The following is a 12093-nucleotide window of genomic DNA, read 5'->3' as shown; positions in this document are numbered from 1 at the left end:
AGTTCCGGGGGCCCCCGCCGGCCCCGCGGTAAAACGGCACCGGGCGGGGCCGGGGCGGCCCCGGGATCGCGGGATCGCGGCAGGAAAAGGACAGGCGGCCGTCCCTGGGTGGGCTCGAACCACCAACCTTTCGGTTAACAGCCGAACGCGCTAACCGATTGCGCCACAGAGACCGCGCTGCCGCCGCCGCCCTGTCCCGCGTGTCCCGTGTCCGTGTGTCCCTCCGTGTCCTTTGTCCATGTCCCCATGTGCCCCCGTGTCCTGTGTCCCTGTCCCACGCCCCCCCGTGTCCCCGAGTGTCCTCCCGTGTCCCCCCTGTCCCGTATCCATGCCCCGTGTCCCGTATCCCTGTCATGTCCCCCCGTGTCCCGTGTTCATGTCCCGCGTCCCGTATCCACGTTCCGTGTCCCGTATCCATGCCCCGTGTCCCGTATCCATGTCCCGTGTCCCTGTCCCGTGTCCCGTATCCCTGTCCCGTATCCCTGTCCCGTGTCCCATATCCCTGTCATGTCCCCTCGTGTCCCGTATCCATGCCCCATGTCCCGTATCCCTGTCCCGTGTCCATGTCCCTATCCCTGTCCCGTGTCCCTATCCATGTCCCGTGTCCCTGTCCCGTGTCCCCCCGCGGCCCCGGCGCTGACGGCCGGGGGGGCGGAGCGGGGCCGTGCAGCCGAAATAGCTCAGCTGGGAGAGCGTTAGACTGAAGATCTAAAGGTCCCTGGTTCGATCCCGGGTTTCGGCAGAAGCTTCTTTTCCTGCCGGGCTCTCACCCCGCAGAAGGGGTGTTTTCACCCCAAAACCGCTGCTCCCGGTTGTTTTAACATTCCTGGAAATACACTCACCCGGAGAGGGATGGGTGACACTGTGGGATGTGACACTGGACTAATAATAAATAACTTTATTAAATAAATTAATAAAAAGTGAGTTAATGACCTGAGTGTTGAGGAGGCAGCTGAGGTGGAGGGAATATGCACTAATTAACACTGGACAGTCACTAATGAGCAGACTGAGCCCGTTTTAAATAGAGAACAAGAACAGAAAACAGCAAGCTCATTTTCCTGCTCTCAGCCCTGTGATTAATAACAAGGAACCAAGACACCAGCACACAATATTTATTACAGGCCCATCTGATATGTAAAAATAACATTCACCCGATGTAAAATGGGGTGGAAGCACCTCCCTGAGCACCAACCACCACAGATTAAAATGTGAAATCAAACCAGGGGTATAATAAGTCAGGATTATCCCTGGGAGTGTCCAAGGCCAGGCTGGATGGGGCTGAGCTGGTGGAAGGTGTCCCTGCCCGTGGCAGGGGTGGGAGTGGGTGGGTTTTAAGGTCCTTCCAACCCAAACCATTCCAGGATTCCACGACTGGGGTGAAGGCAAGGAGAAGTGGGAGTTCTGCTTCCGTGCACTGGGTGTGGAGAAGGATTTTCACAGCCCTGGAGGGATTTTCATGGAGAAGGGAACACGGGGTTGATGTAAAGGAATCACCTCAGAGCACCTGGAGCAGCACCTGGATCAAGGGCAGGAAACCCCATCCCGACCTCTCACTTCCAAAGGGGAAGTGCCACTCACAGCTCCGAGCCAACTCCACAAACCCCTCACTGACTTCTTATCCCATCCTCTAAAACTCATTATTCCTCCTCACGAGTTTTAATAAAACCCTTCCTGTTCTATTCCTGTAATTGAGGTATTTGAGATAAGGGGAATGAGGATTCCATAGTGAAACTCGTTAGAGAGCACAGAGCAATTAAAAGTGTAATTAAAATATATTCAGATAATTACTGGAGCCAGAATAGACATCTGGATCCCAATTTAAACTTCTTCATTTCAAATCATCTTGGGTTTTATTGGACAAGCACAGAGATCCCATTTCATTATCATGAAGAAACCATAATCAGGGGGTTTTATCTTATCATTTATCATTGTTTATCATTAATTAGTTCTTGGTGACACTGATTCCATGTGCCCACAGCTCCAGCGACGCCGGGCAGGACCAATTTGAGAATTTAAATGAGAAAAAGCCAATTAAAAGCCTCCCTAAATTCTCAGCCTCAAAAGAGCCAAGAAACCAGCATTCCAACGGGTCGCCGCTGCAGGAAAAGGGAACGGTTTTGCTCAAGCAAACCTGGATTCCTTCCCCCCAGGGAACTTCAGCTGTCCTAACAACACAAACCCAAAGCCTCGTGACTCAGGTTGCAGCACTGGGCACCAACTTTATTTCCCACACTCGGAGACAGGGGGAGCAGGGGGAGCGAGCCCGTGGGGCACCGCTGGCTGCAGCAGGGAGCAGGCCCTGCTCTCCCAGGACAGCCCTGCCCGGGGCAATGTTTGGCTAAACCAGCCCACAGGGCACTGGGGGGGTGGGGGCAGGAGCTCTGCAGCCCCTGGAGCGGGCAGGAGGGACGGGGTGGGCGTTGGCAGCAGCTGGGCACGGGGGGGGGGCCACGGGAAGCGGGAGGGCTGAGACCAGAGCAGCTTTTGGGGGGGGGGGGCACACACAGGGACTTCAGAAAAAATTGCACGTTCATACAAATCACCACTGGCTGTCTGCACCCGTGGGGGCCACCAACCCTCAGCTCTCCTCAGGCTCCAGGGTCGACTTGAGCTTCTTCCAGGCCCGGATCTGTTCATCAAAGAGTTCTCTCTCCCTGAAAGGAAAAATACGGAAGGTTTTAGGCAGACCTGGACATCTCTGGATGATCTGGGCAATTTGAAGTCTGCAGGGTTGGAGTAGCTCAGCCAGAACGTTTTCCATGTCTAATCCTTTGTTTCTGACCCCCAGAGGAGGGAGGGCACGGAGCTCCCCTGTCCTTACACTCAACACCTTCCTGTACAAGCATTAAACTGGTTAAAACCCCTCAGGGAATACTGAAAATAAAAATACCTTTTGGTCACAGGTGGTCCTTTAATGTACTTCTCTTCTGCCTTCTTGTAGTCGATGTCATACACGGCAGCAATGGCGTAGATAATGGCCTAGAAAAGCATTTAATTCATTTACAATCATCAAACAAAACAAAAATCACAACCAGGGATTTGAAGCTGCCTCAGGTGAGCACGTTCTGAGAAAAGGGTTCCTCGATCACTTAGAAAACTTGGATGAAACTGCTCATTGAGTGCCTGAAATCCTTAAATAAATGATACAAACTAGTCCTGTATCATTCCCAGGGGAGTGTTTTTATCCCCAGACTAAGATATTCTTCACAGTAATTTTGCTTCTACAAAAGTTAATGTTCTCCTGGGAAAATTCCCGTGACGAACAGAAAAATATCTAAAACAACCACAAAACCAGCAAACCCACCCCCCTCCCCCTCCTCACACACAAAGGACCAAGAAAACCCTGAAAACTTGCCAAATTAAAACAAAAACCCCAAAACAAAGCTTTGAATCATTTCAGGAGTAATTAAAACACACCAGAAAAAGATCATTCCTGCCTTTAAAAGCAACCAACTACTCAAAGCATCTCCAAAAGTCAGCATTTAAGTGACTCAAGCTGTGGGCAGGTGGGAGTGTTCCTGCTCAGCTCAGCTCTGGGAACTCTCCCCAGGTCATTCCACACGAGTCCCAGCACACCAAGCTCACAAATAACAGGAGTTATTCATTCCCTCCCCGTCCCTGTCCCTGTTCCCTGTCCCCTCACCTCAGGCAGCAGCACGTCCGAGATGAATTTGATGCCGTCCCCCAGGATCTGGCGCAGGTTCGTCGTGTCCATCTCCCTGTAAACCTCCTTCAGGTAATCGAACACCAGCTCCAGCTGCTCCTCATCCTCCAGGTATGTCTCCACACGGGTCACGTACCAGTAGGAATTGAGGAATTTCTTCAGCCAGCGGGATTTTTTCCCGCTTTTCAAGATCCCCCGGAGATGTTCCTCCGCCCCTTTTGTTTTCACTATGAATTCCACCAGTTTTTTGTTCTCCCTGTCCCTGGCTGCTCTGCTCCTGTCTGGAAGGAGCCTCCTCAGGGGCTTCTGGGGGGAATTTTCCAAGGAAGACTCTCCAAGATCCTCCTCTGCCGTGTTGGGGAAGGTCATTTCCACCTCACCCTGGTGTCCCTGTTTCCTCACTGGGTAGCCTGAAACAAAGGCCACAAGCATTTCTATTTAAATATACAAAGGGCTCTCACATCCATAATCACATATATAAATAGAAAATAAAGAACTTTATTGGTAAGAGCGAATTTTTTCTTCCTTCCTTAGCAAAGGGGTTAAAAAACCACCACTAAAATCTTCATTTGCCTTAAAAAAAAAAAAAGAGAGATTTGGGAGTTGCCTCTGACATGAACTCTACAACGTGAAGGAACCAGTTACAACTCCAACTATTCTGATTCCACGACCTGATTGCCTTGAACCATCCATATTTATTTAACTTAGTTAAAACCTTAATTGCAATAATGGTATGTTGTGAATTTAAGGGCAGCCCCTCTCTGGGTCTGGTGCCAAAGTCACTCGTGTGTAAATGCTGGAGTTAAATTTACCAAACTGAGAAAAAAAAACGAAAACAGTGATGAATTCACTCACTGATGTCGGCGGCGAGATACTCCAGGAAGGAGCCGGTGAAGGAATGACAACCTGAAAACCCAAAACAGGGCGACTTGTTTACCACTTCCATTCAGCCCAGGAATCAAAGCTGGCAGCTTGGGGTGTTACCCTTTTCCTGAGGGATATTGGGATGGCTGCCCAGGGAAGCTGTGGCTGCCCCATCCCTGGAAGTGCCCAAGGCCAGGCTGGACGGGGCTTGGAGCCACCTGGGCTGGTGGAAGGTGGCCCTGCCCGTGGCAGGGGGGGCACTGGGTGGGCTTTGAGGTCCTTCCCACCCGCTCCAGCCTGGGATTCCATGGCTGAGATCAGCTGAGCCCTCCTTACCCACTCGGACCCAGTAGTCCCGGATGAGCTGGAGGCACCACTCGATCTCCTGGGGATAGTTCTCCTTGGCTCGTTCCTGCAAAACAGGAGCCAGTTCAGCCCCAAGAGGAGCAGCTTCGCAGGAGTTCCACTCTCAGACACCAACCAGGTCACAGAAATGGTTAATAATCATGAATCCACTCCTGCCGTGGCTGTCCCAGGGATGAGAGCAGCTTTGGGGGGTGCCAAGCCCCACCACACTCCTCCCCTGCTCACCTGTACCCTGTATTCCCACCAGAATCTCCCAACACCTGCAGTTCCACGTTTGTGGGATACTCACAATGAGCTCCTGCTTCTCTTCACAGTCAAAGTGCTTCAGGGTCTTCAGAGACACCGAAAAACTTAAACAAACACAGTTAGAGGTGCAACTCAACTGCCTCATTTCCCTATTTATTTTATTTCCCAGGAGTGCAGGTTTTACCAGTTTTGGTTTTCAGACTAAGTGAAAACTATGGAATCTTTTAACCAAACAGCTGGTTTAGAACAAAGCTAGGGGCAGGTTGTGTTTCCAGGAAGTTTGGGCAGCACAAGCAAAACACTGGCTGTGTCCCAGGGCCTCTCTTTTTGTTCTGTTCTTAATTCCTCAGCCCTGCCCCTGGACATGGACCTGCCCCAACCTGCAACCCTCCCCTGCCCCAGCCCCTCCTCCCCGATCAACCTGAAGGGATTGTCCTCGCCCTGCACCAGGAAATGGGCACAGAACACACAGTAACACAAACTGGAAGTTCAGGATGTGACTGAAGTCCACTTTACCCTTTTTTCTTCTCGTTTGTGGTCCCATCTATGAAGAGCACACAGGCCCTCCGGGGCTTCCGCTTCACTGTTTTCACCTGGGGACAGAAAACAGCCCCATTTAGGCTCCTAAAATCCCAAACCCTGACAAAGCACAGACATTTTCCATGGATATCTGACACCCCACACTTCATTTTTTCTTATTTGTGTAACTTCCTTTACTACATAAATATGAAAAATTGAACTGGAAGGAGTAACCAGTTACCCCAAGGGAGCACTTTCATTGCACAAGGACCATCCCCTTTCTTGGCAGTTGGGAAGAAAGTCCTCTTCCATGGCACAGGATAATCCTTTGCTCTGGTATAAACAGGTGGGAGTTAACCGCACCTAGTTTTTATGTGGTTTTGTCCAGATGTAATTTCACTTCAGTGAGCTTTGGAACTTTTCTACTGGAAGATCTTTAACATTTCCAGCTCTTACGTGAGTGAGGAAGGGCAAAAGCCACTCCAGAACTGGCAAACTGCTCCTTCTCAGCAGGATAACAGGATATCAGGAGGCAGGAGCTGCTCTTACCACTGCTGGCCAGTAGGGATACCGCCGGAACTTGCACCACACCAGCATCCCCTCCTCGATGGACTGGGGCACTAAGGTGGGAAGTAAAGGAAACTGGCTTCAAAAATCAGTGGGACAGCACAGATCTCACCCTCTCTTGTCCATCTCCAGGCTGTTTCTCCAGGAGAAACCCCAGCAGTTTCTCCTCAGTGCTTTTACAGGTTTCATCTGAGGTGACAGGGCAGCATCATCATCCCCCCAAAATGCAGCACAGGGGCTTCTGAACAGAAACTCAGGAATTTCAGTCCCAGGCCCTTGCCCAGTTTCACAGGGATTTACATTCCATGCTGCAGCAAGAAGGCTGAGGCATCCAGGAAGTGCACTTTATTCCAAGCTTGGACACAGCTGGATTCCCTCCTGGGCAGGTTGGATCTCCCCCCCCCAGGGCTGAGCAAACTGGGGCCCACAGAGCCCACCCTGGGTGAGGAACCTCCCCCAGGGGTGCTGATGTCTCACCTTGACAGGACAAAACACAGGGAAAATCCTCCTCCTCTTCATCTGCCAGAGGTGAGAGTGGAGGGAAACTCTCCGAGGAAACTGCCCTTGAAGACATCTCAGAGGGATCCAGCCCTGCCAAGAGCAGCAAGAAGCAGGGGCTGTAAGTGTGGGGAGGGATTGGAACAGGATCAGCTCCAGAGCAGGTGAGACACACCTGAGTGTGACCCCCAGGGGACACAGGGTCTGTCCCACCTGTGTGAGTGACCCAGAGCACCACAAATCACTGTGACACAAAGGTCTGTCACCCCTGCACACTCTTAATCAGGGAAAAGCCTGATAATGTGGATAAAAGAGGAAAAGGGGAAGCAATAAGACTGATTTTGGGCCTCTGCACCAACCTGCTCACTGCTCATTTAAAAACATCATTTAATCTCAACTAATTAGAGCAGCAGGGAAAATAAGTGTGAACTCAAAGGGCAGCAACTGCAGCTGAACACAGCTTTCCATGGAAAACCCTAAGTAATTCCAGACAACCCAAGTGCCACCCCATCACCAAAGGCATCAGCATTTTTGCTTCTCCAAAACTTGAACCAAAAGGAATCAAATCAGCAATTCAAGACCCACATTCCCAAAAGCAAAGCAAGATTCCAAGATGAGTTACAGTGCTCGACACCCACACAGGACAAAGGTTTCCCTTCCCCAGGGGATTTGCCCACCTTCATCTTCCTCAGAGTCAGGCAGCTGCATCTGCTTTGCTTTGTTCCCAGCCAGGGGTGAGGGATCCTTGTTTTCCTGCTCTTGGGGCTGAGGGAAGGCACCAGAAGGCCCAGGTGAGGATCCAGAGTGGTTCCTGCATTTCCTCTCTCTGCCCGAGGCCACACCTGCCCCATCCAGCTGTTTTCCACCCTCTGCCTTTCTCCTTCCATCCAGCTGCTTTGCCAGGCTCTCACTCTCACTGCTGATGCTTTTCTCCAACTCATCCGAGGCCCTTTCACCAGAGGAATCCAGGAATGTCCTTCCAGGTTGGGTTCCAGTCCTTTGGGCAGGTTCCACGGTGTCAGATTTAGAGGGGACAGGCAGAGACCCCTCCTCAGGGGGCAGCTGTGCTTGACCCTGGGGGGAATCATCCCTACATGATCTTTTCCTTCCTTGCTGACCTTTCCCCTCCTTTGTCTTAAGGGAGACTTTACTCCCTGGTTTGGGTTGGATCTTCCTCTGTCTCGGTGATGATTTCGGCCGTGGCACTTTGCAGTTGTGACTGGCAGGGGCTGGGGCATCACTCAGGTCCCTGGGACCACATCTGGAAGGGTTTATTCCAGCTCCACGGGCTTTGGCAGGGCTTGTTCCGGCTCCACGGGCTTGGCCACTCTCCCCCGAAGGGAGGGAGCCTCCCAGGATCCGTGTTCTTGTAGCATTCCTCAGGTTACAGTTCCTCTCCAGGTCCCTTTTACCCTTGGCAGCCTCGGGCTGCAACTTTGTAGAGCGAGAGCACCACAAACTGCTGCGGGAGGGGGTGGCTGGGGGAGATTCCACACTCCTGTCCCGGGATAACTCGGGATTTGGCCCTTCTGCAGGTGGTGCCTGTCTGCCTGAGTCAGTCTGGGTGAGGATATCCAGGGCAATTTTAAGGGAACAGCGATATTGCAGCTCCTCCACAGCCTCACTCACGTTGTTCTTTTGCTCTGATGAAGAAGAATATTCAATAAATGCAATGATCTTTATTATTGTAGACATAAGACATATTATTTCTTTAATAATATAAAATTTACATATAGAGTTCCTTTTGTTTAAGGTGCAATTTCTAACACTGGAATCATCCACGATTCTTAAGGCAAAGGATAGAGACACACAAAGACCAAGCCTCCAGTGCCTCGTTTTGAGGGAAATGCCCATTTTTTCATCATTCCCACCAAAAAACTACCACAGGGAAGAGGAAAATGATCACATTTAACCTATTTTCCAATTTCATGGATGGAAAAGGAGGAAAGAAACGTGAAAAAAAGCTCCTCAAAACTACATAAGTGAAATACAGAGCTGTTCTCCCCCAGGCTGAGTTTCTGTGTCTGTTTTACACTCGGAATAGAGGCAAAGCAGCACATTTTGGCCCCTGCTCACCCAGGCTGGAGGCAATGGCCTTGATCCGCTCCTCTGTCAGTGGAATAGCGTTTGCAGAGCTCACACTGACCCTGAAACACAACAGAGCTCACTGGAACCAGCACAGAGAACACCCCCAACACAACAACTCTGCTCTCAGCCACCAATAAACCCAACACACTCATCCCCCCAGACCTGCCCTTGTGAGGGTTAAACACCTAAACCCTCTGTAAATCCACGATCCCACCTCACAGGAATCCTCAGGTGAAGGGATTCCTTTTTTCCCCCCCTCTTTTTTTAACATCTTAGAATGCAAACATGTGGCAGGAACAAGGATACTCAACTGCTTCTCCAAGCCCAGTATTTCAGCCTTAAACCCCATCTTCGCCGTGGTGCCGACAGGAGCGCTCCCAGCAACTCCAGGTTTGCACAAAACCTACGCAAAAATACTTATTTAAAATCCTTGTCCAACAGATCTGACATCAAAACATTTTTATAGGGACAGCCTGATGGTCCTTGGCAGCTGGCTGCAGCCTTAGGATCATGGAATCATGGAATGGTTTGGGTTGGAAGGGACCTTCAAGCCCATCCAGTGCCACCCCCTGCCATGGGCAGGGACACCTCCCACTATCCCACATTGCTCCAGGTCCTGTCCAAGTTGGCCTTGGACACTTCCCACTGCAAACCTGGGCAAGTACAGACATGTACACTGGGAGTTTTCACTCCTTTTCTGCTCCATTTCATCCCGTCCCAAGTGATATCCACAAACACTCCCTCGTTACCTTGGCTGGCCACAAACGCCTCTTCCACTTGCAGAGAACAAACTCTGGGTCGGCCATGGCTGAAAAAGGGCAGTTCCAGTGTCCTCTGAGGAAAAAAGGGAATAAAGGAGTCACCTGCCTTAGTCCACTTTTGTATTTATCTTTCTAAAGAAACACAGGACTTAATCAAACACATTATTAAAGTTATTATTGTTTTAGCTTTGGGATCACTGCAGTGATGCTACCCCGCAGCATTCTTCGAAATCGTATTTTTAAATTCCATTTCTCTGTAGATTTCCCAGAGAAGCTGTGGCTGCTCCATCCCTGGAAGTGTCCAAGGCCAGCTTGGAGCAACCAGGTCTAGTGGAAGGTGTCCCTGCCCACGGCGGTGGAACTGGATGGGCTTTAAAGTCCCCTCCGACCCAAACCATTCCAAGATTCAGTAATTCCATCATTCCAGGAACACAAGTGGGTCTCACCGGGTGAGGACGACACTGCCACAAATTAACCAAGGCAACCGTGGGCCTGCCCAACCCACAGCTCCCTGCGACCAAACCCTGGAAACAGCGACTTACACCCTAAAACTAGGCATTTACACCCTAAAAACGACTTGCTAGACCGACTTTTACATCTAACCCGGTGGCGATTTTTACGCGTGATTCGCGGCGATGACCCGAGCGAAGGGACCGCGGAGCCCTCGGGGGGGGGGTTCAGGAAAGCCCCGCTAAGGACGAGGAAGCCCCGCCGTACTCACCAGGCCGAGTCCTGGGGGGCCGCGGGCTCCGGGGCAGGGAGGAAGGGCCGTTAATACCGCCCGGAACGGGACCCACCGGCCCGCCCGACCCCCCAAACCGCCCCCGGACCCCCACACACCCCCGGGTAGGGAAGGAACCCCCCCCCGCCCCAGACCCCGGGGAGGGGAACGATGAGACGCCTCCCCAAAGCCCGATGAGGGGAGGGTCGGGCCCCCCCCCCCAAAACCCGGGGAGGGACCTCTAAACTCCGCCGGTGAGGGGAGGGACGAAAACCTCCTCCCCCAAAAAAAAACGGGGAGGGGAAGGACGGGAACTCCCGATCCGTCGGTGAGGGGACAGGAGGGTCGGGACCCCCCGGCCCCTGCGAGGGGAAGGACGGGCTGCCCGCTCGCCCCGCTGCCCGCTGAGGGGAGGGTCGGGACCCCCTCGCTCTCCCTGCTGAGAGAAGGGACGGGACCGCCAAATTCCCCCTGCCCGCCGTCCCGGTGAGCGGAGAGACCCCCAATCCCCCCTCGCCCCCTCAGAGCGGACGGACCCCCAGCCCCCCCCTCACCCCCGGGTCCCCTCGGCCCGCGGCGGGGCGGGGGGGGCGGGGTCGTTACCGTGCGCGCTCCCGAAACCGCCGCGCGCGCCGCCCGCCACATGAGGCACCGCGCATGCGCCGCCCGCCCGGCCCCTCCCCTGGTCCCGCCCCGGGCTCCACCTCGACCAATCAGCGAGCGCCGCCTGTCGCGCCGACCCCGCCCCTCCCCTTCCCCGCCGCCGCCAAAACACGGTGCGCCGCAGCCAATGGGAGCGAGCGCTGTGCCGCTCGCCCCGCCTGCCCTCGCCTCCTATTGGAGAGTTCGCGGCAGGCCCCGCCCACTCCGAGGGGAGGGCGGGGGTGCTGCGGCACGGGAGCGGACAGGTGACGTCATTACCGTGTGTGACGTCATCGAGTCCCGGCCTGGGAACGGTTTGGGCTCGAAGGGACGTGGAAGCTCCTCCGCTCCCACCCGAGCTGAGGCTGCCCCAGCCCGGAGAGTGCCCAAGGCCAGGCTGGACGGGGCTTGGAGCAACCTGGTCCATGGGAGGTGTCCCTGCCCACCCCTTCCCACCCAAACCACCCCATGGCAGTTTGTAGCCCTGTTTTTTTTCCGAGGGTAACAGTGAAAAGGCAGCCCACATGCAGCTCTGATGTTTGATACTTTATTGGCTGTCTCTACTTCGTTATGAACACCTCGATACCAGAACTGTCACCACTACACCGGAGCAGTTACTCAAACACACTCTGCAAACAGCAACAGACCCAAATGCACCTCCACGGGCTTTACTCCCAGGAGCACATTTTTCCTACCTTTAAGTACCTGTGGAATAGTTGTTAACATAAGAGGAAAACTCCTGTTTTTGCTCCCAGCTTCCTCCCCCCACCCCAAGCTTTCCACCACTGGAGACACTTGGTGTAATTTATTTTTTTGTTACCTCACTGAAACCTTAATTCCCACTTTTCTGCGGGATTGGGAACGTTCAGCAATGTCACTCAGCCATTCCCAGCACCAGTCCCTGCTTCCCAGGCTCTGGGGGTGCTGAGCACTCCAGCCTGGTCCTGCAAGGTGCTTTAATCTGTATTTCATGTCGAAGGATATAAAACAGTCTTTAAAACCCGGGTTAATAAACAACAAGGTTCAAGGTGGGGTTCCGGTCCTGCTGGAGCACATGGAGACAACACGGAGCTGGAAGGACACACCAAGGGTGGGACAGAGACTGGAGATGAGAACACACTGCAAAGGTCAGCCCTCGGTATTAGAAAAAGGAGAGA

General features: G+C 52.9%; 1 protein-coding gene and 2 non-coding genes across 8 annotated transcripts; 1 reads left to right on the top strand and 2 right to left on the bottom strand.

The window, feature by feature from the left end:
* Positions 1–99: 99 nt before the first annotated feature.
* On the bottom strand, positions 100–173 carry TRNAN-GUU. The gene has a single exon. It is a non-coding gene; the product is annotated as a tRNA-Asn (tRNA).
* A 496-nt stretch (positions 174–669) lies between these two features.
* TRNAF-GAA lies at positions 670–742 on the top strand. Its single transcript has one exon. It is a non-coding gene; the product is annotated as a tRNA-Phe (tRNA).
* Positions 743–2194: 1452 nt separating this feature from the next.
* PWWP3A (PWWP domain containing 3A, DNA repair factor) lies at positions 2195–10950 on the bottom strand. 6 transcript variants are annotated; one of them, XM_032712388.1, is made up of 15 exons: positions 10849–10864; positions 10295–10320; positions 9562–9646; positions 9124–9215; positions 8801–8871; positions 7402–8367; positions 6704–6817; positions 6209–6279; positions 5657–5733; positions 5184–5244; positions 4865–4940; positions 4520–4570; positions 3644–4074; positions 2891–2979; positions 2195–2654 (listed from the first exon to the last, which is right to left on the bottom strand). In XM_032712388.1, the coding sequence occupies exons 3-15, from the start codon at positions 9616–9618 to the stop codon at positions 2579–2581; spliced, it is 2232 nt and encodes a 743-aa protein (XP_032568279.1). In that variant the 5' UTR covers positions 9619–9646; positions 10295–10320; positions 10849–10864; the 3' UTR covers positions 2195–2578. The 6 variants fall into 6 exon arrangements, with proteins under 6 accessions (XP_032568279.1, XP_032568276.1, XP_032568280.1 ...); XM_032712386.1 differs by lacking the exons at positions 10295–10320; positions 10849–10864 and adding an exon at positions 10898–10950 and having other exon boundaries at positions 2516–2654; positions 7402–8021; positions 8052–8367; XM_032712385.1 differs by lacking the exons at positions 10295–10320; positions 10849–10864 and adding an exon at positions 10898–10950.
* Positions 10951–12093: the final 1143 nt, after the last annotated feature.

This window comes from Chiroxiphia lanceolata, chromosome 27 (assembly GCF_009829145.1).
Source record: "Chiroxiphia lanceolata isolate bChiLan1 chromosome 27, bChiLan1.pri, whole genome shotgun sequence".
In the NCBI taxonomy this organism is placed as follows: domain Eukaryota; kingdom Metazoa; phylum Chordata; class Aves; order Passeriformes; family Pipridae; genus Chiroxiphia; species Chiroxiphia lanceolata.
This window is presented reverse-complemented; position numbering and strand designations above follow the sequence as displayed.